This window comes from Lemur catta, chromosome 3, assembly GCF_020740605.2.
Source record: "Lemur catta isolate mLemCat1 chromosome 3, mLemCat1.pri, whole genome shotgun sequence".
Classification (NCBI taxonomy): Eukaryota; Metazoa; Chordata; class Mammalia; order Primates; family Lemuridae; genus Lemur; species Lemur catta.
Window position 1 is genome coordinate 86971261 of NC_059130.1, and position 27280 is coordinate 86998540.

The window sequence follows — 27280 nt, forward strand, 5'->3', positions numbered from 1 at the left end:
GGCACCAAAACTGGGTCTGTTAGACAGGGATTTTAAGAGATTAAAATATGTATAATCTTAATAGCTGAGAACTGATCACACATACTAAAATCTCAGCTGATTCCATATTATAAAAAAAGTCCAAATAAAATAATATCCAGGAGGGACAATGTACAAGTTCAATTTTATACTAAAAAAAGGACAGAATTTTAAATGAAATATGTAAAAAGGACTTAGAATTCATCAGACCACATCTTGTGCTAAGTTACAAAAACTCTATTAAACTTTGTGATATCTAAACTATGTATAGTTGTGGTAAATAAGTTGAAGAGATTTATCAACAGATCATTTTAAGTCAGATACACTGGAAAATATGGGGGAATTTCTATATGAAAATATACAATCTTCTTTTAGAAGATCATACAGGATTCAAACCATTTTTCCAAAGTCCATGCTCTTAACACCTCCTTGGCCTCAGACAATAAAGGAACATGGAAACTCAACTTTTCTTCAAGGAATAAAACTGCGGTGTAATGAAAAATATACTGTAATCAGAAAACTATTTTAAATTTAAGTTCCACCTCTGCCACAACCTAACTGTGACCTTGGGCAAGTTATAAGGACATTTTCAAATTCACAGAATTTTTATAAAATCATTTTATAAACTTGATTTATCATAAGAGTGTGTGTATATGTGTGTGTGTGTATGTGTGTATCTTCAAATATTCAACAAACTCTAGATCTGAATTCTCATCTTTTTTACTGTTCTCCATTTTGTACTCAATCTTTAATCAAGATTTTGAAAGTACTTAAGAGTCAAGAAAGTTCTCTGAACACATCCTCGTTTCTCCTTAATTCTGTAAGATTGGAGTTCTGGGCATATTTTGTCAACTCAAAATAAAAATAAACTGTATGTCTAGTTAATTAAAAGTTATCATGTAATAATACATGGCTCCATCATAAGAAGCATCTGTTCTCATTAGTTGTTTCCCCTTAACAGAGTCTTAAGAATGGATTATAATATTACAATATCTAGACCAATTTTCTCTAAGTAAAATTTTTTTGAAAGTAAAAATTTCCCAGGCCGGGTGGCTCACACCTGTAATCCCAGCACTTTGGGGGGCTGAGGCAGGAGAATCACTTGAGCCCAGCAGTCAGAGCTTGCAGTGAGCTATGATGATGCCACTGCACTCTGGCCAGGGCAACAGAGCAAGACTCTTTGTCTCTTAAAAAAAAAAAACTTCCAGAGCTGATGACAACATAAACTCACTTTGAAATTTTAAACAGCAATCCCTCAATTTGATTAATAAAACAGAATCACCGACGTACCACTTTAATAATACTTTTTTCTTCAAATGAACTTGGCAAATCAGTCACCATTTCTTGTGCCAAAATTTCCACAGCTTTGTGTTGCAGGCCAAATTTCTGTACAAATATTTCACTGGCCAAAATTGCTGCCGCAGCACCATCTGAAGAGGGACTAAGACAAAGTAAAAATAATTATTTGCACCCAGTACTATCTCAAATCTAGGGTTTCACACTAGGAGTTCTATGTGAGAAAAAAGGTCAATGCTTGCTCACCAGTGGATTATCTTCTTTGTGATATCTAAAGTTACAAATTGCACATGCTTCCTACCTGAGGACTGAACCGCTGTTGAGAACTTAAATGTAATCAGTACCTGCTTGGTCTCTAAGAGTTTTTCTCAAAAAGTTCTTATTGCAAAGAATCCCAGATTTTCCTCTGGAAATGCATTAGGCATCTTATAGCCACTTCTCTGAGAAGTTAAGTACAGAATGATATTCCTATCCTAAGTACAGTAAAGATTCTACTATAGACCTATATAGCTCCAATTTTGCTATCTTCCAAATAACTCAGTCATGAAATCCTTTTGGAAACTGGGAAAGGACAGAATTAGGGGATACCAGAAAGTAGATGCTTTAGTTTAGACTCGTGAGCTCTCAAAATAGATCTTTCTCTCTTAGAACAAACTGTGAAGGAAGGTGGCAAACAAGAGAAGCCCTCTGTGAGTTCAACTGGACTCTCTAAATGGGCAGATCCTTACATTGCAACAGAAAAAGGCTGATTCAACTTGTTCACTTCCATCCCAGCCAGTATCTCCAGGGAATAGTGAGGTGTTAACTAGGACACAGGCAGGAGCTATGCCGTATTCAACTCAATTGTAGGAGACAGATATTGTCAAGTAATTACTAATAAGATACAACTATTATCATCATTAGTGTTAAATGATTTTTTCCTTGTTTTACTTTTGCTCTTAGCTACTACTACAGAGTAAAATTTCCTGTAGTAGAAGTATATAACAGGGAAACAGAATGCTGGAGGAAAAAACTTTTGGACTCCACTGGTCCCATAAGCCACATTTCAAATAATAAATACAGTTAAAATAACCAAAACAGTTAGAAGTCATAAGAGGAGGACGTAAAATACATAGTTTTCCAAGAGACGAGACAGTCTGTCTCCAGACAGAGGTAGAGAGTAAGGGTACTTTAGTGAAGTAACCCAGAGTGAAGACTGCATTGGTAGGAATTCTGTAAAAGCTATATCCAGATATGGAGCCTAAAAGGTTTAACCACAGGGGGATGGACAGGGAGGGGAGCAGTTACCTCTCAATTAAATGTTAAAATATGTTTTTCTTACCAACATTGTAAGATAGTCAAGAAATCAAAAATTTTTTTAGATGCCATCACTTCTTCTAAGCTGTATGCATCTTGGAACTGGGCATACCTAAATACAACATAAATATTAGTTACAGAATGTGAGTTAGCAATTGCAATTTTTGTTGCAGAGTTAGAGACAGAATAATATGTAAAGATCCTTTCATAACCAAAAGAGACTTTGAAAACAGCTTCAGTCTTTAATAAATAAGTCATCTGAATTGAGTTTAAAAAATCTTAACTCCAAAATACCATATGTTATAAAATAAAAAATTTGTGTGGTCTTTGTCCTAGGTTCCTGGCATGAAACTTCTAAAACCCTTGGAATTTCCTGAGTGATAGGTGTGTCTTTGTTATGCTAATGAGGCAACTCAAGATAGGCCCCTTGTTACCTTCAAGATGGGAGATTGACCACAAAAAAGGACAACCCTGTGAATATGAAGTTGAGACTTTTGAGCCAGTTCAACCTCTGAGGAGAAAAGTTGAATGCTAGAGATTCAGTTTAGTCATGTAGCCAGTGATTTACCTGAGCATGCCTACGTAAGGAAGCCCCTGTAAAAATTCTGGTCACAGAAGTCTTAAGAGTCTTCCTGAGGGAAGGGGAGGGGAGAAAAAAAAAAAAAAGAGAGAAAGTCTTCCTGGTTGGTGAAAACTTTGATGTGCCAGGAGGGCTACATGCCCTGACTCCACAGGGAAAGGGCATGAAAGCTTTGCACTGGGATCTTCCCAGACCTCGCCCCATGTGTTTCTCCATCTCGCTGTTCCTGGTTTGTGTCCTTTATAATAAAACTACAGTTGTAAGTATAGCACTCTCCTCGGTTCTGTAAGTCATTCTAGTGAATTAGTGAACCTGAGGGAGTCATGGGAAGCACTGGATTTGTAGCCAGTTGATCAGAAGTATGGGTGGCCCGGGTATGCCATTTGCAGCTTGTCTGAAGTAAGGACAGTCTTGTGGAAGACTAAGTCCTTAACTCATAGGGTTATGTTAACTCTGGGTGTTTTAAGCCAGAATTGAGTTGTAGTACACTCAGTTGGTACTAGAGTAGTAGTCCAGGGTTAAAACATAGTACCATATTTTTTTTTCCTGGTGAATTATAAAATACTAGTTCCTTAAAAGCAAAATGACTTGCAATCCAGCCAACTTCTGTGGTGATGATACTGCGCCAGTATATTTAATGAAGGCTAATGGAGCTTTTATTAATAAGTAAATGTACATAATCTGTAATAAATTATCTGCATTCTTAAAAACACATTTCCCTTCTGATCACCGCAAAGAAGAAACTTATTTTTATCCCCTTTGGCTCTTCTAACAATATAATCAGATGGCTTCAAAAACTCTGCTGTCATGAAAATAGCAGCAGCAAGAGACATCACAAGGGAGTTTCTAAAAACAAACTTCAACTGGTGTGGAAATTAACAAGCAATTCAAATGTTTAGAGGATAAAACCTATATAACTTAGCTCTATATACTAGTGTCTGCACCTTCGCTTCTGAAGTTAACTTTGACCATCATAAACTTTCAAAAAACACCTTATTCGTGCCACATTATGTGCCAGGCACCGGGGATACAGACATAGGCCCTACCCTTAAGGAACTCAGTATAATTCTGTGGGAAAGAAATAAACAATTCTAAATACAATAAATGCTATGTTATACAGAGTGCCATGGGAACACAGAGGATATGTATCAAATCTAGACACCAGAAGGGGCTTCCTCTAAGAAGCTGGAAAAATAAGTGGGACAGAGAGAATTCCTGACAGAAGCAGCAGCACATACAAACCTTCTCAAGGCAAAAAAGGTCACTGAAGTGAGGGCATGAAGTTTGGGAAGGAATGTGGAGGCAAGGCAAAGAAGATGGGGCCAGAGAAATGAACAGGGAGCAGACCACAAAAGGCCATTTTATGGTGTTTACATTTCATGCCAAAAAATAATCAGAACTACTAAAGGATATTAAGCTGGGGAGTGACATAATCAGATTTGTATTTCAGCAGGAAGGTTGAGGCATGGAAAAAGGATGGAAAGAGGCATTACCAAAAGCAGGTAAACCAATTAAGAGACTGGGACAACAGTTAAGATAGGAAAGGTAAAGAGCCTATAGCAGGGAACTGGAAGTGAAAGATGGAGACAAGGGATGAATTCAAGAGACAGTAAGGAGGCAGAATCCCTAGGACTTTATTCCAACTACATATGGGACACTGAAGAAGAAGGCACAGTCAAGATGACGTCTAGTTTTCTATCTTGGATAATTAGGTGTATGCTGATGTCATTTTACCAAGACGGAGAACACTGAAGGAAAAACAGGGTTATGGGGAAATGATAAATTCTGCATGGACATGCTTACTCTGAGGCACCTGTGGGACATCTAAGTGGAGACAACCAGGAGGAAGTTACAGACACAGGTGTGGAGGCTCAAGTAGCATGGGCTATCCCTAACCCTATACTACTTATCACAGATTCTCACTGCCTATAGGGATTCTTATAATTTTGAGGAAATACTTGGAATAGTTTCTTAATTCAATCTTCTTAAAAATTTGGCCGGGCGGGGTGGCTCACGCCTGTAATCCTAGTACTGTGGGAGGCTGAGGTGGGTGGATCGTTTGAGCTCAGGAGTTCAAGACCAGCCTGAGCAAGAGCAAGACTCCGTCTCTACTAAAAATAGAAAGAAATTATATGGACGATTAAAAATATATACAGAAAAAATTAAACAGGCATGGTGGCACATGCCTGTAGTCCCAGCTACTCGGGAGGCTGAGACAGGAGGATCGCTTGAGCCCAGGAGTTTGAGGTTGCTGTGAGCTAGGCTGACGCTACGGCACTCTAGCCTGGACAACAGAGTGAGACTCTGTCTCAAAAAAAAAAAAAAAATTTATAACAGAGTATCTCTAATGACTGGTCAGCAAACCTAGAATTCTCTTCCTTCACTAGCCAAGCAAAACCTAGTGTAAGAAATTAGCATCTGAAATTTTTGAGCCAAACCCGGAAGGCTATTCTTGATTGTTTTAAATGATGAAAATGACATCTAGAAAGAATGCCTATTTAACATAATTGAGAACTTATAACACGTAATAGAAGACCCATGGGGGCAGGAAATTATCCATCTTGTTCACCACTGTATCACCAGTATTGCATATAGTAGACTACTGAATACCTATTTGTCAAACGAATGAATTCCTTAAGAAAAATGCTGTGATGAGTGGATAAATTCGTGCCTGGTTAGGCAAGGAGTTAAGTGAGAGAAAGATTTGGTAGCTTTGATTCTCTTAGGCCAAGAAAGTTGCAGTGCTGTCAACTCTTCAGCATACTGGTGCAGTCCTTACCAGTTTCAGGAAGTTACAAGGATTTTTAATAGTTCTCCAAGTACTAAGGACAAAGAAATCAGCTCTAGACTATCTTTAAGGGCTTAAGACTACTTATCCTAACTCTACTATTCAGCAACAGCAACATTTTTGTCCAAGTGCTATGTCTAAGTACCCTGATAGATAATGCAGAAACAAAGATGAGACATAAGCCCAGCTAAAGGATCATCATCACCAGAGGAGTAACTAAGTGTGATATACTGTGATGTGTTATAACAGAGGTACGAAGAACATGCGATGAAGCTCATGAGAGAAGATAATTCTGTCCAAGAAGCTTTAAGAAGGTGTTAAGAGAAACAATATTTGGGTTGGGATTTGATGGGTAAGTAGATGTTCACAAAATGAAAGAAACACAGAAGGATATTCCAGGGAAAGCTAACAGCAAAACTAAAAACATAAAAGCAAGTACTGCATAGCACACATGGGGAAAACTAAGTAATATTGTGAGGCTACAGATTGGGAATATCCAGGGAAATGGTAGGCAATGAGACTGGCAAAGTAAAATGGGGCCAAATTATAACAGGCATGTTATCTCATGCAAAGGAGTTCGGGGCCGGGCACAAGGCTCACATCTATCTCAGCACTTTGGGAGACCAAGGTAGGAAGATCTTGTGAGCTAGAAGTTCAAGATTGCAGTGAGCTACAATATCACCACTGCATTCCACCCTGGAAGACAGAGCAAGACTCCATTTCTAAAAACTAAATTAATTAATTAAAAAAAATAAAAGGCTAGTCACGGTGGCTTATGCTGTAATACCAGCACTTTGGGAGGCCAAGGTGAGAGGACTGCTTAAGGCCAGAGTTCGAGACCAACCTGGGCAATACAGTGAGACCCTATCTCTACAAAAATTAGCCAGGCATGGAGGCATGTGCCTGTAGTCCCAGCTACTTGAGAAGCTGAGGCAGGAGGATCACTTGAGCCCAAGAGTTCAAGGCTGCAGTGAGATACAATGACTTTGCTGCACTGTAGCCTGGGCAGCAGAGTGAGACTCTGTCTTAAAACAAAGCAAAACAAAAAACCCAAAGGAGTCTAATTTACCATATAAACAATGGGAATTGTTCACAAAATACCCTTAGATCTAGGGCATAGGATTAGATACTATTTGTTAATTAGGTATGCCTTGAACTCAAACATTGATTTAAAATCAGGAGAATATAGAGAACTAGGAGCAGCATGAAGTATTAAGAATATGGGGTAATGATCCACTTGTGGTATAAAATGTTTCTTGTCATGGTTTTATGTTTATTAAATGTGCCAAATTTGTTTAATAGTGCAGAAATAATTTACTGAGCATGTACTATGTTCCAGGCTCTGTGCTAAGCATTAAGAACATAAAGATAAGAAATGGCTCTTGCCTCAAGGATTTTATAATCTACTACAAGGAAAAATATACATATTTATTATTTTGTCAATACTTAGAATGAACTTGGGCAAGCTGCCTAATCTCTGTAAGCCTCCTTTTCATTATCTATAACTGCAGTCCCCAACCCCTGGGCCGAGGACCTGTACCCGTCCGTGGCCTGTTAGGAACTGGGCCGCACAGCAGGAGGTGAGCAGTGGGTGAGCAAGCAAAGCTTCACCTGTACTTACAGCTGCTCCCCATCACTCGCCATCCTCCCCCACCCCCCGCGTCCCCATCCCTGATCCGTGGAAAAATTGTCTTCCGCAAAACTGGTCCCTGGTGCCCAAAAGGTTGGGGACCACTTATCTATAACATGAGAATAAAAATATTTATCTTATAGGATCCTTGAAAGGATTAAATTAAAATATACATAAAGATAACCTAGCACAAAGACACATAGTTGAAATTTAATAAAGCTGGCTACTATTCTCTTATTGCCTGGTGGTATTGCTCTTATAGAGAGTCTTGTTGTGTGCCATCGAATCAATTTCCAGTGGACCAATTTTCTTCAGCAACCATTAAGCTACAAGGCAGGCATTATGCTAGGCACTAGGGATTCAAAAATTATGCATTTGTAATATATTTAATGTCTTTTTACTTCAAATTATTTTTTAGGATACAAACAACCATAATATGTTCTACCAGAATAAGAATTAATGATACTAAATTATTTAAAATGCATCCCAGTTACTAATATGCATTTTATAAACATTTTAATTGATCAAAACAAACTGAGGAAAGTTTTAAGGAATGGCTTAAAATGGTGACTGGTTATTTTCAACTAAAATTATAATAATAAATTTCATTAATTAGAGTTGTAATGTATGACCAATTACATCTTTTAGTACCATTCACTCATGTACTTTAAAAAAAAGAATCATTAAGCTTAAATGATATTCTAAATATTAAACAGGCTAAGAACTAGAACTGAAAAGTTGTCAGAAGTTTACTTTGGCAAAAACCTTTTATAAAAAGAAAATAAAACATTCTAGTTAATATCTTTAAGGTGTTACATTTTCTTTTCAAGTATAAAGTTGCATATTATACAGTAGGATAACTTAGATTTTCATTATTTCATGTCTCTGAAATACTTACGGGTTATTAACTGAATGTTTATGATTTTTCCATCCAATTTTTGCAAAATGTTCAATTTTTGTTCCTATGGTGAAAGCAAACAACTATTAGTAGGTTACTGTTTTTCTGCTGCTTATTAATAAATGTTGCAATGGTACTCAGTGTAATGCTCAGTATTTCCATGTTTTCCCTTGTGTAGATATCATCAGTATTGAACACTTCAATACTGATTCCTCACATAAATTTTTTATGTTTAAATCTGGGTATTTGATTAATTAAATCAAATCATAGGCATATCAGATGAAAGTAGTTCCAACTGCTCTATTCTACTTAGCCTAACTAGAGTGCAATTTAAAAAAACAGAAAATACAGTCTGGGACCACAGTAGTTTTAAGGCAGGAGAGCACTGCCAGCAATTCTCCCAGAAAGCCGCCAAACAACCCAGTGCCCCAGACAGAGTGAATTTTACAACTTGAATCTTCCAGGGTCTGTAATCCTAACATTCTGGGAGGCTAAGGCGGGAGGATTGCTTGAGCTCAGGAGTTCAAGACCAGCCTGAGCAAGAGCAAGACCCCGTCTCTACTAAAAATAGAAAGAAATTATTTGGACAGCTAAAAATATATATAGAAAAAAAAAATTAGCTGGGCATGGTGGCACATGCCTGTAGTCCCAGCTACTCGGGAGGCTGAGGCAGAAGGATTGCTTAAGCCCAGGAGTGTGAGGTTGCTGTGAGCTAGGGTGACACCATGGCACTCTACCCTGAGCAACAGAGCGAGACTCTGTCTTAAAAAAAAAAAGGAAAGAAAACCTTCTTATTTATTTTTATGAAACAAGTATAAAATTAACACCCAAACTTGATAAACACATAACAAAAAAACTAAAAATCATAATTACTTATGAATACTGATTTGAAATTACTAAAGAAAATAATAGCAAAAGACTAACTCCACATTTAAAAAAATCAATACACCATGACCAAGTGGCATTTACTACGGATATGCAAAGTTGGTTCAATATTAGGAATCCATTAATAATATACTCTAGGCCAGGCACAGTTGTAATCCTCACGCCTGTAATCCTAGCACTCTGGGAGGCTGAGGTGGGAGGATTGCTTGAGGTCAGGAGTTCGAGACCAGCCTGAGCAAGAGTGAGGCCCCATCTCTACTAAAAATACAAAAAATTAGCCAGGCAACTAAAAACAATAGAAAAAATTGGCTGGGCATGGTGGTGCATGCCTGTAGTCCCAGCTACTCAGGAGGCTGAGGCAGGAGGATTGCTTGAGCCCAGGAGTTTGAGGTTGCTGTGAGCTAGGCTGACGCCACAGCACTCTACCCCAGCAACACAGTGAGATGCTGTCTCAAAAAATTTTTAAAAATTTAAAAAATAGGCCGGGCGCGGTGGCTCACACCTGTAATCCTAGCACTCTGGGAGGCCGAGGCGGGTGGATCGCTCGAGGTCAGGAGTTCGAGACCAGCCTGAGCAAGAGTGAGACCCCCGTCTCTACTAAAAAAAAAAAATAGAAAGAAATTATCTGGCCAACTAAAATATATATAGAAAAAATTAGCCGGGCATGGTGGCACTTGCCTGTAGTCCCAGCTACTTGGGAGGCTGAGGCAGTAGGATCGCTTAAGCCCAGGAGTTTGAGGTTGCTGTGAGCTAGGCTGACGCCACGGCACTCACTCTAGCCAGGGCAACAAAGTGACACTCTGTCTCAAAAAAAAAAAAAAAAAATTTAAAAAATAATAATGATATACTCTAGCAATAGATCTAAGTCGGGGACATAATGCAATTATCTCCACATATGCTGGAAAAGCTGCAAAATTCAATACTCATTTCCGGGAAAAGAAAAAAAACTCAAGAAATAGGAATTGATGGATACTTTCTCAACACAATACTTTCAGTACACATCTTTGTACTGAAGTCAGGATCTTACTTAAAGGGAAAACACTAAGATCACGAACAGGACAAACATGCCTGCTATCTCCAGTACTATTTAACATTGTATGTAAGGTATTAGCTAATGCAATTAGAAATTAGACAGGAGAAATCAATTCAAGGTATTACAATTAGTAAAGAAGTAGCAAAACTCTCTCTTTTTATATATGATATAGCTGCATATCTGTAAACACCTATAAATAAATCAATAATAAAAACTCAAAATTAAATGCTTCAGTAAGATAGCAGGTCATAAAATTAATATACAGAAACTAACTATGACAAATTTATTGACTATGAAATCAATAGTCTTCATATACACAAACAATGACCAGTTGAGAGGATATAACAGCAGTGAAAAATCCAGGTGCAATAGCAACAAAGATGATTAAAGGAAATAAAATAAATATTTAGGAATAAATTCAAGAAGAAATAAAACATTTAAACATGAGGAAAACTTTAAAAAACTCCTGAAAGACACAAAGGTAGAACTGAACAAATATTTAATAGAAAGATAATCCGTGTTCTTCAATAGAACAACTCAATACCATAAATACATCATTCTTCTTAAATTAATTTACAAGATTAACACAATCCTAATAAAAATACCAATAAAATTTTTTATGGAGCTAGACAAATCGCAAGTAAAGTTCAATTGGGAAAAAAACCCACACACATAATCCATGCATGAATATAGCCAAGAAAACACTGAGAAACTATGAGGGGTTCTTGGGCCAGAAAAAGGACATTAAGGATAACTGGTGAAATTTAGATGAGGTCTGTAGATGAGATAACAATATATCAATATTAACTTCCTGATTTTGATAATTGTAATGTGGTTACTCACAAACATTTTTTAAGATTATATAACAATATTGTCAGAATGGCCATTAGTAAAAAGTCAAAAAACAATAAATGTTGGCGCAGACGCAGTGAAAAGCTTCTTCATTGTTGGTGGGAATGTTGATTAGTACAACCTCCATGGAAAACGGTATGGAGATTCCTCAAAGAACTAAAAGTAGATCTATTAACACCATTCGATCTGGCAATCCCACTACTAGGTATCTACCCAAAAGAAAGCAAGTCATTACATCAAAAAGATATCTGTACTCGTATGTTTATCGCAGCACAATTCACAATCACCAAGAATATGGAATTAACCTAAGTCCCCAGCAACCAAGGAGTGGATAAAGAAAATGTGGTATATATACACCATGGAACACTACTCAGCCATAAAAAAGAATGAAATAATGTCTTCTGCAGCACCTTGGATGGAACTGGAGGCCACTATCCTAGTGAAGTAACACAAGAATGGAAAACCAAATTCTGCATGTTCTCACTTAAAAGTGGGAGCTAAGCTACAGATACACAGGAGCATATACAGTGGTACAATGTCTCTCTGGTGCTCTTCTTGCTAAAATTAAAAAAAAAAAAAAAAGAGTGGTGCTATGCACATTGGAAACTCAGAAGGGGGGAAACCAAGAGGCGGGTGAGGGAAGAAAAACTACTTATCGGGGACAATGTATGCTATTCAGGTGACAGGTACACTAAAAACCCAGACATCACCACTATACAATTCATCCATGTCTTTGCTGGTTCTGTGCCTTAACAAAAAATTCATCTATGTAACCAAAAACCACTTAAACCCATAAATGCATCAAAATAAAAAAATAAAAAAAAAACAGATTATACAGTGAAAGAAATAAAAGAGAATTCATTTTTTAAAAAACAGAATGCCAAAATGTTAATGTTTAAGGAATCTGGGGGAAGGGTATTAGGAATTTTTTGTACTATTTTTGCAACATTCTTGTTAAACCAATAATCACTTTAAAACAAAATGTTTTTAAAAGTATATTACAGGCCAGGTGCCATGGCTTACACCAATAATCCTAGCATGTTGGGAGGCTGAGGCAGGAGGGATTGCTTGAGGCCAGGAGTTTAAGACCTGCCTAAGCAAGAGCTACAAAAAATACAAGAATTAGCTGAGCATGGTGGTATGTGCCTATAGTCCCAGCTACTTAGAAGACTGAGGCAGGAGGATCACTTGAGCCCAGGAGTTTGAGGTTGCAGTGAGCTATGATCGTGCCACCGTACTCCAGCCTGGGCAACAGAGCAAGACCCCGTCTCTTAAAAAAAAAAAGGACAACATTTGGGTTTCAACATTGTGTGCCCATCACAATGGAGAATTTTGAGCAGAGGAGTGAAATGATCTGATGTATTTTAAAAGCACCGCTCTAGGTGTACAGAGTTGACTGTAGAGGTGCACAAAAAGTAGAGAAACCAGTTAAGAGACTCCTAACCTCCAGATGAGAAGTTATGATGGCTTGCAATATAGTAGAAATGGTGGGAATGGTGAGAAATGAATATTCTGAGAATAAAGTTTAAAGGTCTGCTGAAGTAGTGAGTGTAGAGTATGAATAGAATCAAGAATGGCTCCAGAGTTTTTGGCCAAATGTCCTATAAAGATGGAGTTACCATTTATTGAATGGGGAAAATGTCAGGAAAAACAGATAGGGTAGGGTGAGGGTAGTTCAAGGAAATAATGAGGGCTTCAGTTTTAGACTTGTTAAGTCTGAGATACCAATTAGACATGAAAGTGAAAACATCTTTTATAAAGTATTGGAGATATAAGATTTTTTTTAAGACCTAAAGGATGAGAAGAAATGGGGTAAAATTTGTGGAGGCTCTGAGGCAGGAAATTGTTCAGCTTACTGAAGACACTGAAGGAAGGTGGGTGAGCCTGCACACAGGGAGACTAGACAACAAGAAAAACAACAAGGAATGATTTTTTCTTTTTTTGAGACAGAGTGTAACTGTGTTGCTCAGACTAGAGTGCAGTGGCGTCATCACAGCTCACTGCAACTTCAAACTCCTGGACTCAAGTGATCCCTCCGCCTCAGCCTCCCAAGTGGCTGGGACTACCAGTGTACGCCACCACATCTGGCTAATTTTTTAATATTTTGTAAAGATAGGGTCTTGCTACGTTGCTCAGGCTGGTCTGGAACTCCTGTCCTCAAGAGATCCTTCTCCCTTGACCTCCCAAAATGGTAGGATTACGGGCATGAGCCACTGCGCCTGGCCTGAGAATTGATTTTTAAAAACAGGAAGAGACTCTCATAGTTATACAGTAACAGATAATCATATTTGGGTACCTGAATGCTATGCACTGAATTGTGACCCTGCACCCCCAAGTTTATATGTTGAAGCCTCAACCCCCAGTGTAATGGTATCTGGAGATGGGGTCTTTGATGGGTACACTGAACTAAATGTTTGTCTCCCCAAAATTTATATATTGAACCCTAATCCTCAATGTGATCGTATTAGGAAGCAGAGCCTTTGGGAGGTGATTAGGTCATAAGGACAGAGCCGTTATGAATGGGATTAGTGCCCTTATAAAAGAAGCCCAGGAGAGTTCTCTTTTCCTTTCTACCATGGGAGGACTTAATGAGAAGACCACCTTCTATGAACCAAGAAGCAGGGCCTCACTAGACAATGAATCTGCTGGTACCCTGATGTTGGACTTCCCAGCCTCCAGAACAGTGAGAAATAAATTTCTGTTGTTTTTGAGGCACCTAATTTAAGGGATTTTTTATAGCAGCACAACTAAGACTAAGGTAGGGTTAGATGAGGTCATGAGGTTGGGGCCCTCATGATGGGATCACTCCCCTTATAAGAGAAAGAAGAGGAGTGAGAAAGAGGGAGAGAGAGAGAGAGCACGCGCGCTTGCACGCATGCACTCTCACCTGTACAAAGAAAAAGTCATGTGAACACACAGCAAGATGGCAGCACCTACAAGCCAAAAGACACCTCAGAATGAAACTTACCTTGCTGGCAGCTTCATCTTGGACTTCCCAGCCTCCAGAACTATGAGAAATAAATTTCGGTTGTAAAAGCACCCCCATCTATGGTATTTTGTTATGGCAGCCCAAACACATTGATACACTGGAAATGGGGTTACAATGAACTAAAATAGAAAATATGTGGGTGGCCTTGGAACCAGGAAGTGGCCTTTGAGGAAACTGTGAGAGAAAGCTTAAGGTGCCTTGAAGAAGCTATTACTAGACTCTTCAAGGTCCTCTGAGGATGCTGTAGGTGAGGGCTTGCCAAGAATATAAAGAAAATCTTACTGAGAACTGGAGGAAGGGAGGTCCTTATAATAATAGCATAAAATTTTGTAACATATTTCCTGCAGTTATATGGAAATGAGAAAATAAAACATTGAAGTTGTCACATGATTTCTTCTTGCTGCTTATAGCAAAATTCTACATTTCTATATTGAGGAAAAGACTGTTAAACAAAAAGGATGTAGGACTTCAGAGTTTTAAAAATTCTCAGCCTCGGCTGGGCGTGGTGGCTCACGCCTGTAATCCTAGCACTCTGGAAGGCTGAGGTGGGCGGATCGTTTGAGCTCAGGAGTTCGAAACCAGCCTGAGCAAGAGTGAGACCCCGTCTCTACTAAAAAAATAGAAGGAAATTAGCTGGACAACTAAAAATATATGGAAAAAATTAGCCGGGCATGGTGGCATGTGCCTGTAGTCCCAGCTACTTGGGAGGATGAGGCAGAAGGATTGCTTGAGCCCAGGAGTTTGAGGTTGCTGTGAGCTAGGCTGACGCCATGGTACTCTAGCCAGGGTGACAGAGCGGGACTCTGCCTCAAAAAAATAAAAAAATAAAATAAAATAAAAAATTCTCAACCTCTCTAGGTGGTAAAAGATGCTAAAATTAAGAAATGGCCCTTGAGCAAACATCAAATCCAGGACATTGCCAGGAAAACACGGTCCAAGATGAAGCCCAAGGTATAACACATCTTTTGTTAAGATCTCAAAAAGATCAAAGGTAATGCCTCAGAATACAGTTCGGACACACAAAAGGCTATGCACCCCACAAATCCTCTCAATCAGAGGGCTGCTAGGAAGCTTAAGAATGTTGTCCCTCAGCCATCTTAGGATCTCATGGTAGAGAAGGGCTTATCCGAATAAGATTTGTAGGTGCAGCTGGTGAAATGACCCAAGAAGATATTAATACATAGGAGACCTATGAAGTTCTTCAGACAAAAGTAATCTACAGAGAGGATTCTTGAGTGTTGGTAGCCTTGTATATTTGACCTGGGTAATGATTTAGGTCATAGTTAAAGAAATCTCACAGAATTCTTTGTGAGAATTTACTGAATTGCACACTTATTTTTTGTGCACTTCTCTGTATTGAGTTATAATACACAACAACAAAATTTAGAATTTAAAATGCTGGGCTCAACCTACTAACTCGATTTCATAATTTCCTAGCAGGTCATGACCCACATTTGAAAAATTCTGGTCTAAAGTAAGAGCTGTGGTAATGAAAGGAATTGGAAGAAAGAAATACAGTTTAGGTTTTTCAAGATTGCGAAATACAATATACAAAATAGCATCACTCTAGTTCAGAGCTCTAAAATAGAGTTGGGAAGCCATTCTAGGGGGACTCCCTCACATGACCTGCAACCTTCTAAAACAGAAATTTGCCTTGAACCTCTGAACTGGGCCAAACTGCCATGACCATAACATCCTAGAAAACAACTGAATTTCACCAGCACCAAAACTCCTGATCTGCAACAACCAATTAACTATGGACTCACATACTAAGCCATCCACCTCCACCAATGATAATTCAAAATGACATGGGTAAATACCCTCAAAGTCCTTTTAAAAATCCCTACTCCCCTTCCTCTCTTCAGAACACAATTTGTCTTCTAGCTGAATTTCTGTTTCCCAAACTGCAATTCCTAAAACCACAATAAATGGCTTGTCTCACTGCTTTGCAGTCTGGTCCTTCACCTCTTCTTAATTAATATTAAGATCCTCAACTTATAGTCCATGATTAAAGGAGACAAGATTTATGTTATTTTTCCTATTTCAATTTCCTTCTATAGAGTATTCTAGGTACTTCCCATATGATGTCCTATATGTAAATACTTTATCTACAACTACATTCCACAAGGACCATTGCATCAAGTTCATTGAAAAATCATTTTAGGCTGGGTACAGTGGCTCATGCCTGTAATCCCAGCACTTTTGGGAGGCCGAGGCGGGAGGATTGCTTAAACCCATGAGTTCAAGACCAGCCTGGACAACACAGCAAGATCCCATCTCCACAAAAAAAATTAAAAATTAGCCAAGCATGGTGACACATGCCTGTAGACCCAGCTACTTAGGAGGCTGAGGCAGGAGGGTTGCTTGAGCCTGGGAATTGGAGGTTGCAGGGAGCTGTGATCACACCAGTGCACTCCAGCCTGGGCAACAGAGTAAGACCCTGTCTCACCAAAAATAATAATAATAATTTTATATTTTATATATACTGGCATCTTCCACAGTTCCTTAATAAATACTGGTTGTTGCTCATCTCATATATACAACTAGTAATATGCCTTAAAGTTTTTAACTTTAACATACCATATTTTTCCATATGTTCTCTTCCAGCAAACCCAAATATCTGAGGAGCAATTGGGCAGGCAGACAATTCATACTTATTGCTTAGGACATCAAGATGTTTATCAAGTGGATTGGTCCTACCTAAAACCTAAGAAAGGGGGTAAGAAAACAAAATTTCATAAGTAGTTGGCATTATAAAAGTCTCTTTCAACTTCTACAACACTACTGACACATTTGTATATTCTAAGAACATAGTAAACCAAAAATTTTCAATGTGAATAAAATCAGTCAATAAATGCTTTCTAGGGAAACATGGGAAGAAGAAAAACTAATCAAATGATCAAAGAGGTATTAATTCTTTCAAGAAATATTTATTGAGCATCCACTATGTGCCAGTAACTATTCAAGGTGCAGGAGATAAAAGAATGAACAAATCAGATAAAAACTACTCATCTGGCATTTAGAGGTGGGAGGGAAGGGGGCAGAAGGTTATGGGGACAAGAATAAATAAAAATATAAATAATAATGCTATAAAAAAAGAATAAATCTAAGTAAGAGGATAAAGACTGGAGGTAGAAAGTGCTATTTTATGGTCACGGGACGTATCATTTATAAGGTGATATTTAAGCAGGGATGTGAAGGAATAGGGAGTAAGTCACTGGGATAACCCTAGCAAAGGAACATTCTAGGCAGATGGAACAGCAAACACAGAGATATTCAAGTTGGAGCATAATTGAGGGTTTGAGAAAAGGAGCTAATTATATAAGGATAAATAGATACTCAGAGAGTATAACCACCTCTATTTCCACAGTTCCAGAAGATCACAGTTCTACTGCAAATATTCCACAAAGAAAAAGCTGTTTTCTTGTCAGTTTACCTACCAGATTATAAGAGGGCAGGAACTCTTTCATACACCTTTGTACGTATACCCAATGCTAGTATATGGCCTGCCACATAGTAAACACTCCATAAGTTGTTGAATGAATAAATAAAGGTAATTTTTTTTGGTCCACAAAGGAGTTGTAAAGGGAATACTATTCAGCCATTCTCCTTGATTAAGAGGAAAACAGGGTCGGGTGAGGTGGCTCACACCTGTAATCCTAGAGTTCTGGGAGGCTGAGGCAGGAGGATGACTTGAGCTCAGGAGTTCGAGACCATCCTAAGCAAAAGTGAGACCTTGTCTCTACCAAAAATAGAAAAATTAGCTGGGCGTGATGGCATGCACCTGTAGTCGCAGCTACTTGGAGGGCTGAGGCAGGTGGATCACTTAAACCCAGGAGTTTGAGGTTGCTGTGAGCTAGGCTGATGCCACTGCACTCTAGCCCCAGTGACAAAGTGAGACTCTGCCTCAAAAAAAAAAAAAAAAAAGAGGAAAATTGGTTTAAAGGAAGAAAATAAATAAATAAATAGTTTTAGTTAAATATGATTAATAACCTGACAATCCAAAAAGCAAAGACAACTGTGCTAATAAAACATCTTGTGGAATCTCTGAACAAAGAAGTCTTAAAAACAGTATATATAATTATGTGTTTGGATGGCCATTGGAGAAAATTTTTTTTCCTGAAAAAGATATAAAAAATAAGCCTGAGAAACATAGCAAGACCCCATCTCTACAAACAATTAAAAAATTAGCTGGGCATTGTGGCACACACCTATAGTCCCAGCTATTCAGGAGGCTGAGGCAGGAGAATCACCTTGTGATCACAGATGCTTTCTTTGTAGCATGAAAAAGCTACCTCAAGGTACATCATAATAAAATTACTTCAAACCAGTGATAAATAGAAAATTTTAAAAGCAACCTCCCCCAAAAAGGGAGACATTAAATACAGAAGAACAAAACTAAGAATGACAGCAGACTTCACATTAGAAACAATAAAGGCCGGGCGTGGTGGCTCACGCCTATAATCCTAGCACTCTGGGAGGCCGAGGCAGGAGCATCACTTGAGGTCAGGAGTCAACCAGCCTCAGCAAGAGTGAGACCCCGTCTCTACTAAAAAAATAGAAAGAAATTAGCTGGACACTTAAAAATATGTAGAAAAAATTAGCCGGGCATGGTGGTACATGCCTATTGTCCCAGCTACTCGGGAGGCTGAGGCAGTAGGATTGCTTGCGCCCAGGAGTTTGAGGTTGCTGTGAGCTAGGCTGACACCACAGCACTCTAGCCCAGGCAACAGAGTGAGACTCTGTCTCAAAAATAAAAGAAAAAAAAGAAACAGTGAAAGCCAAAAGACAGTGAACCAATGTCTTTCAAGTATCAAAATTTTTTAAATGTTAAGCTAAACTAGAATTCTGTACCCAGCATATGTATCTTTCAAAATGTAAGTAGACTTATTCAAACATAAATTAAAGAATGTATCACATATAGATCAGCGCCATGAGAAATGTTAAAGGAAATTCTTAAGGCAGAGGAAGATGATACTAAGAGAAAATCTTAATCAACATAAAGGAATGAAGGGCACTGAAAATGATAAATATGTGAAGAAATATAAGAATTTATTTTTAAAATATCTTTTAAATATCATTTAATATCTTATTAAATACCACTTAATCCTAAATGTTTACATATCTAATACCAGAGCTTCAAAGTATACCTGTAATCCTAGTACTCTGGGAGGCTAAGGTGGGAGGTTGCTGAGGCCAGGAGTTGGAGACCAGCCTGAGAAACCCCATTTCCATAAAAAATAGAAAAATCAGCTGGGTGTGGTGACACATGCCTGTAGTCCCAGCTACTCCGGAGGCCGAGGCAGAAGGATCACTTGAGCCCAGCAGTTTGAGGTTGCAGTGAGCTATGATAATACCACTGTGCTCTAGCTTGGGCAACAGAGAGAAAGATCCTGTCTCAAACAAACAAAAAGAAAAATTAAAATCTTATGCTCTGCAAAAGACGCTGTTAAGAGAATGAAAAGGCAAGCCACATTGAGAGAAAATATTTGCAAAAAACATATCTGAAAGAGGACTGGTATCTAAAATTTACAAAGAATTAAACTGAAAAATAAGAAAACAAACCACCCAATAAAAACATGGGCCAAAGACCTTAACAGGTAACCTCACCAAAAAAGATATACAGATGACAAATAAATATATGGAAAGGGCCGGGCGTGGTGGCTCATGCCTGTAATCCTAGCACTCTGGGAGGCCGAGGCGGGCGGATCATTTGAGCTCAGGAGTTCGAGACCAGCCTGAGCAAGAGTGAGACCCCATCTCTACCAAAAATAGAAAGAAATGATTTGGACAGCTAAAAATCTATATAGAAAAAATTAGCCGGGCATGGTGGCGCATGCCTGTAGTCCCAGCTACTCGGGAGGCTGAGGCAGTAGGATCGCTTGAGCCCAGGAGTTTGAGGTTGCTGTGAGCTAGGCTGATGCCACGGCACTCACTCTAGCCCGGGCAACAAAGTGAGACTCTGTCTCAAAAAACAAAAAAAAAAAAAATTTGGAAAGTATACAGAAGTATATATAAAGATACATCATATATCATCAGAAAAATGCAAATTAAAACAAGATACCATTACACACCTATTAGAATGGCCAAAATCCAGAACACTAATAGCAAATGCTGGCAAGGATGTAGAGTAACAGATATTCTCATTCATTGCTGGTAGGAATGAAAAATCATATAGCCACTTTGGCAGGCAATTTGGCAGTTTCTTATAAAACTAAAAATACTTTTACCATACGATCCAGCAATCATACTCCCTGGTATTTATCCAAAGGCGTTAAAGACAAGTCCACACAAAAACCTGCACACAGATGTTTATAGTAGCTTTATTTATAGTTGCCAAAACTTGGAAGCAACCAAGATGTCCTTCAGTAAGTGAATGGATAAACTACGGTATAAACAGACAATGAAATATTATTCAGCACTAAAAAGAAATGACCTGTCAAGTCGTTAAAAGAAGTAGAGGAACCTTAAATTAATATTATTAAATGAAAGAAGTCAATCTGAAAAGACTATATACTGTACATGATTCCAACTATGTGACATTCTAGGAAAGGTAAAAACTATGGAGAGAGTAAAAAGATCAGTGATTTCCAGGGTTTAGGGGAAAGGAGGGATGAACAGGCAGAACATTAGCTTTTTAGAGCAGTGAAACTACTCTGCATGACACTATAACGGTAGATAAATGTCATTTTTACATTTGTCAAAACCCACAGAATGTACAACGCCAAGAGTGAACCCTTATACAGACTATGGATGTGGGCGATAACGATTTGCCAGTGTAGGTTAATCAACTGTAACAAATGTACCACTCCAGTGAGGGATGCTGATAATGGGGGAGGAAATGCTTGTGTAGGGAAGGGGAGTATATGGCATATCTCTGTACTCTCCTCTCAATTTTGCTGTAAACCTAAAACCGCTCTTAAAAATTTAACTCATTTTTAAAAATTGGGGGAAAAAACAGAAATGAAAGGGCAAGTGGAGAGTGGGAGAAAATATTTGTAAAGCATATCTAACAAGAGCTTGTATCTATCTAGAATATATAAAGAACTGTTACAACACAACAAAGAAAAAATAACCAACAATAAGTGAACAAAACGCTTGAATAGTCACTGAATTCACCAGAGATATACCAGTGGCAAATAAATGCATGAAAAAAAAATGCTCAACAACATCAAACGTACGGAAATGCAAATCTCCTATAGGGAAAAGCACTATATACCCATTTGCGTGAAGAAAATTAATAAGGATGATTACCACAAGAAAACTATAGACCTATTCCTCTTATAAATGTAGATGAAAAAAATCAACAAAATACCAACAAACTGAATACAGTAACATATAAAAAGGATTATACACCCACAACCAAGTGGGATTTATTCCAGGAATGCAAAGTTGTTTTAACATCTGAAAATCAATTAATGTAATATACTATATCAATAGGAAAAGGACAAACACCACACAGTCATCTCAATAGACAAAACAAAAAAGCATTTAACAAAATCCAAAACACTTGCATGATTAAAACTCAAAAAACTAAGAAAAGGAGGGAAATTACTCAACCTAATAAAAGGCATTTATCAAAAACCCACAGGTAACATCATACTTAATGGTGGAAGAATGAATAAGACCAGAAATAAGACAGGGATTTCTGCTCTCACCATTTCTATTCAATTGTACTGGAAGTTCTAGCCAGGGCGATTAATAAAGAAAATAAATAAAAGGGATCCAGATTAAAAAGAAAGAAGTACAACTATCTTTATTCACAGATGACATGCTCTTGTATATAGAAAATCCTAAGGAACCCACTAAAAACTATTAGAATAAACACGTTCTTCAAGGTTACGGGATACAAAAATCAAATGTATTTCTATACACTTGCCATGAACAACCCAAAATGAAATTAAGAAAACAATACCATTTATGAAACATCAAAAAGAATAAAATACTTAGGATTAAGCTTAACAAAAGACATGTTAAAAACTTAGAAAACTATAAAACATTGTTGAAAGAATTAAAGATTATTTTAAATTAATGGAAAAATACTCCATGCTCGTGACTGGAAGATTTCAGAATGTTAAAATAGCAATACTTCCCAAATTGATCTACAAATTCAACAAAATCCCCATTAGAATCTCAGCTGGTTTCTTTGAAAATAGTAATGAAAATAGGAATGAATGATAAGCTAATCCTAAAATGCAAATGTAAACTCAAGGGACCCAGAATAACCAAAACAATCTTGAAAAAGAAGAATTTAAAGGACTCTCACTTCCTGATTTCAAACTTACTAAACACAACAGTAAGCAAAATAATGTGGTACTGGCATAAGAACATATATCAGATCAATGGAACAGAATTGAGAGTACAGAGTACTTCACACTCCTGGTCAACTGATTTTCAACAAGATAATTCTGTGGGGGAAAGGATAATCTTTAATAAAGTGTTGGGACAAATAGGTATCCACATGTAAAGAATGAAGCTGGACCCTTACCTCATACCATATTAAAAAAAGTAACTAAAAAGGAACAAAGACCTAAATGTAACAGCTAAAACTACAAAACACTTTGTGATCTTGGATTTGGTAAAGGTATCTTAACTACAACACCAACAGCATAAACTACAACAACAAATAGATAAATTGAACTTCATCAAAATTAAAAACTTTTGTGCCTCAAAGAACATCATTAAGAAAGTGAAAAGACAACACATTGAATGATACATACTATTTGCAAATCATCTATCTGATAAGGGACTGGTATCTAGACTATATAAAGAATTCTTGGCCAGGCGCGGTGGCTCATGCCTGTAATCCTAGCACTCTGGGAGGCCAAGGCAGGAGGATCGCTCGAGGTCAGGAGTTCGAGACCAGCCTGAGCAAGAGTGAGACCCCATCTCTAGTAAAAATAGAAAGAAATGATCTGGACAGCTAAAAATATATACAGAAAAAAAATTAGCCAGCCATGGTGGTGCATGCCTGTAGTCCCAGCTACTCGGGAGGCTGAGGCAGGAGGATTGCTTGAGCCCAGGAGTCTGAGGTTGCTGTGAGCTAGGCTGATGCCACGGCACTCTAGCCTGGGCAACAGAGCTTGACTCTGTCTCAAAAAACAAAACAAAACAAAACAAAAAACTGTAGCCCTCATTGCTACAGACTGAACTGCGTCCCCCCAAAGTTCATATGCTGATGCCCTAACCCCCAATGTGAATGTATTTGGAGATAGAGCTGTTGGGAGGTAATTATAAATAAATGAGGTTGTAAGGTTGGGTCCTTTTAAAGATTAGTGGCCATTAAGAAGAGGATGAGAGAGAAAGAGATCTTTCCCTCCAAGCTTGAGCACCAAGTAAAGGCCAAGTGAGGAAACAGCAAGAAGACAGCCATCTTTGAGTCATTCCTCACCAGGAACTGAATTGGCTGGCATCTTGACCTTGGACTTCCAAGCCTCTAGAACTGCGAGAAATAAATTTCTGGTGTTTAAGGCACTCAGTCTGTGGTAATTTGTTATGGCAATCCAAGTAGACTAATATACTCATACATTGTTGATGAGAATGTAAAACAGTGCAGCCACAACAGAAAACAGTTTGGCAGTTCCTCAGAATGTTAAAGAGTTATAATTTGACTCAGGATTTCCACTACTAAGTATACACCCAAAAGAGCTAAAAACATATCTCCATATAAACATCTTCTTGTACATGAGTAGATTAGTGGGTGCCTGGGCTGGTTAAGAATGGACAGGAAAGGGGAAGGACTAATAATAGGTATAGGGTTTCTTTGTAGGATCTTGAAAAAATTCCCAAATTATTATAGATTAAATTGATGGTTGCACAATTCTGAATATACTAAAAATCACTGAACTATACACTTTAAACGGGTGAGTTTTATGGTATGTGGAATATACCTCAATAAAGCTGTAAAAAAAGAACAGAAACCAAGGTTTAGATGCCCTGAAAAGTGTAAGAGTAAAGGGTACTTACAGACTCTATTAATGAATTCGTGGGGAAGACTAAATTATTTCTAAAATAAAACAGGCCTACTTATTTTATAAAACATATAACAGTGCCTTAGATCTTCTAGGTTTGAGGTTAAATGAAAATAAAAGAATTATTTATTTGCTTTTACTTTGGATTTTGGAGAATACTGTACGGATAAAGTACAAAATCTCCAGAGTAGCTCCATAATACTACAGAAATGGTAACAATGAGTTTAGAAACAATCAGAAAAATGTTCAACCTCAATATCAATTAAAGAAATGCTACCTAAAATAGTAATGAAATATCAGTTTTTTTCCTTTTAAGAAATGGGGTCTATGTTGTCCAGGCTAGTATCGAACTCTGGGGCTCAAGCAATTCTCCCACCTCAGCCTCCCAAGTCGGATATCAGTTTTCAACTGACAAATTAGCAAAGACCAAAAAGAATACAGTGCATCTTTGAGAAAGGCATGGAGGAAAAAATAAAACAGGTACTTTCATACAATTCTAGTGGACACACAAAGTACCATAATCTTTCTGGTAATATGAATAAAATATGTATAAGTCTTTGACTCTGCAATTTCACGTTTAGGAATATATTGTACAAATAATTAATGATGTGTGCAAAGATATGTATAAATGTGCTCACACATATTTTTATAATAAAAAAATTAAAAACAAAAAAGATACTACTACTAAATGACAACCAAACAAGAAAAAATAAAAACTAAGAACTCTATAATAGAAAAATATCACTTAAAAACAGCTGTGACACCGACCACAGTAGCTCATGCCTATAATCCCAGTAACCTCAGCCCTTTGGGAGGCTGAGGTGGGAGGATCACTTGAGGCCAGGAGTTTGAGAGCAGCCTGGACAACATAGCAAGACCCCATCTCTACAAACAAATCTAAAATTAGCTGGGTTTGGTGGTACACACCTGTGGTCCTAGCTACTCAGAAGGCTGATGCAGGAGGAAAGCCTGAGCCCTAGAATTCAAGGTTACAGTGAGCTATGATCACACCACTGTACTCCAGCCAAGAAAACAGAGTGAGACCCTAGTTCTTTAAAAAAAAAAAAAAAGCTGCAAATAGAAAATTAGGCTATTTAAATATAGTGAAAATTAAATCAAATAATTGTGGGAATTACAAAAGAATATAAAGTGTAAAACTTTGTTAATGTAAAAATAGATAGCTAACGAAAATCAGGGAGTTGGAGAAGAAATGGAAGGATGTTAAAGATAGCTAATCTCCACTTCTTCAGAGTAGAGAATCAGCAGAAACTGTCCAAAATTGAAATGTGTAATTTTTAAAAATTACTTCAATTTCAAATTTTTTATAATATTTTTTTTTTAGCTGTAGAGGGGTCTTTTTGGAAATCATCTCTTTTGTGATTGGGGAACATTCATATGAAATTCAGCAATTTTTTCAGTTCCACTTTAGTTTCTTTTTCTTTGGTTAAATTTAAGAAAAAAATAAACACCTTTGTTTAAAATATCATGTAAAATGTGATCCCCTATAAAATTATCTCTATCAATTCTTTCATCCATAAGTAACAAATAAAAATGCATAACATACTGTTCACTAGATGTTAATGAATAGTTATTTCTAGTTATATCACTAGATGTTAATGATAGGTAGTGGGATTGGGGAAATTTCTTTGTTGGATTTTACTGTATTATTTTAATTTCTTTATAATCAGCATGTATTCTTTTTTTAAAATAATGGTCGTTATTTTTTAAAAGAAAAAGTTCATATCTTTTACTAAATAAATAATATCACTTTAGAATCTATCCTAAGAAAATAACCAAATATAAGCCAAGCAAAGTGGCTCATGCCTATAATCCCAGCACTTTGGGAGGCTGAGGCAGGAGGATTGCTTGAGCCCAGGAGTTAGATCACCGTAGACAACATAGCAAGATCCTATCTCTATGAAAAAATGGAAAAAAAATTACCTAGGTGCGGTGGCACACACCTATAGTCCCAGCTCTGGAGAGGCTGAGGCAGAAGGACCACTTGAGCCCAAGAGTTTAAGGTTGCAGTGAGCTATGGATGACACCACTGCACTCTCACCCAGACAACAGAGGGAGACCCTGTCTCCAAAAAAAAACCGATTTTGTTTATAAACAATTTTTCACACAAAATACTCCAATTATAATATTAAGTGAAAAATCATGTATATCAAATTCTAGATACCACACATCAACTCTTTTTATTCCTAAATTAGCAAATCATTAATGATGATTATTATTACAGGTGATTAATTATTTCTTCTTTATTCTTTCTGTATTCTTCCATTTTCTATGGCTTTTACACAAGGAAAATAAAATTTTTAAGACACACAGCTCCCATAAAAGTAGGCCATGAGAATGTAAGAAATAGCTATCTGCAAACCTTTTCAAACACTTGTGATAATACACTCATAAAAGCTTGGCATCTGTCATTCTAACTACCTGGAGATGAAATATCTATTTTGCCTTTTACCCTATGTCTTAGTTCGGGCTGCTATAACACAATACTAGAGACTGGTTGGATTAATGACAAACATTTATTTCTCACAGTTCTGGAGACTGGGAAGTCCAAAATCAAGGTGCCTGCAGATACGGTGCCTGGCACCACTTCCCAGCTTGCAGACAGTCATTTTCTTCTTGTCTCCTCACATGACAGAGAGGAGAGAGAGTAAGCCACCTCTTATTCTGTCTCTTCTTATGAGGTAACTAATCCTATCCTGAGGGCTCCACCCTCATGACCTAATTACCTCCCAAGGCCCCATCTCAAAATACAATCACATTGGGAATTAAGGTTTTAACAGATGAATCTGGTGGGACACAAACATTCAGTCCATACCACCCTAGGAAGTTAAAGACAGAGCAACAGTCCTGTTTCTCAGCCTAAAGAAATAATGAGATGTTTCAGCAAAAGATCAATAAGAATATATTGTTCCTCTACATAATCTCTTCTTTGGTAAATTTAACTCCTAATCTTCTTCTATACTTGTCTGTGATATGAACACGACTACAATGGCAGCCAGTCCCAGACTTTCTCTGATGCCTAAAAT

The 27280-nt window shown here is 37.6% G+C and overlaps 1 protein-coding gene across 1 annotated transcript in view; it reads right to left on the reverse strand.

Moving 5' to 3' along the window:
• Nucleotides 1–27280, reverse strand: part of SCP2 (sterol carrier protein 2) — a 103238-nt gene that overhangs the window by 54625 nt on the left and 21333 nt on the right. Inside the window, exons 6-9 of the mRNA XM_045547999.1 lie at nucleotides 16846–16972; nucleotides 8507–8570; nucleotides 2636–2722; nucleotides 1309–1459 (exon numbers count right to left, since the gene is read on the reverse strand). Of these exons, the coding sequence (XP_045403955.1) occupies nucleotides 1309–1459; nucleotides 2636–2722; nucleotides 8507–8570; nucleotides 16846–16972 (429 nt within the window). The remainder of the gene's footprint in view (nucleotides 1–1308; nucleotides 1460–2635; nucleotides 2723–8506; nucleotides 8571–16845; nucleotides 16973–27280) is intronic.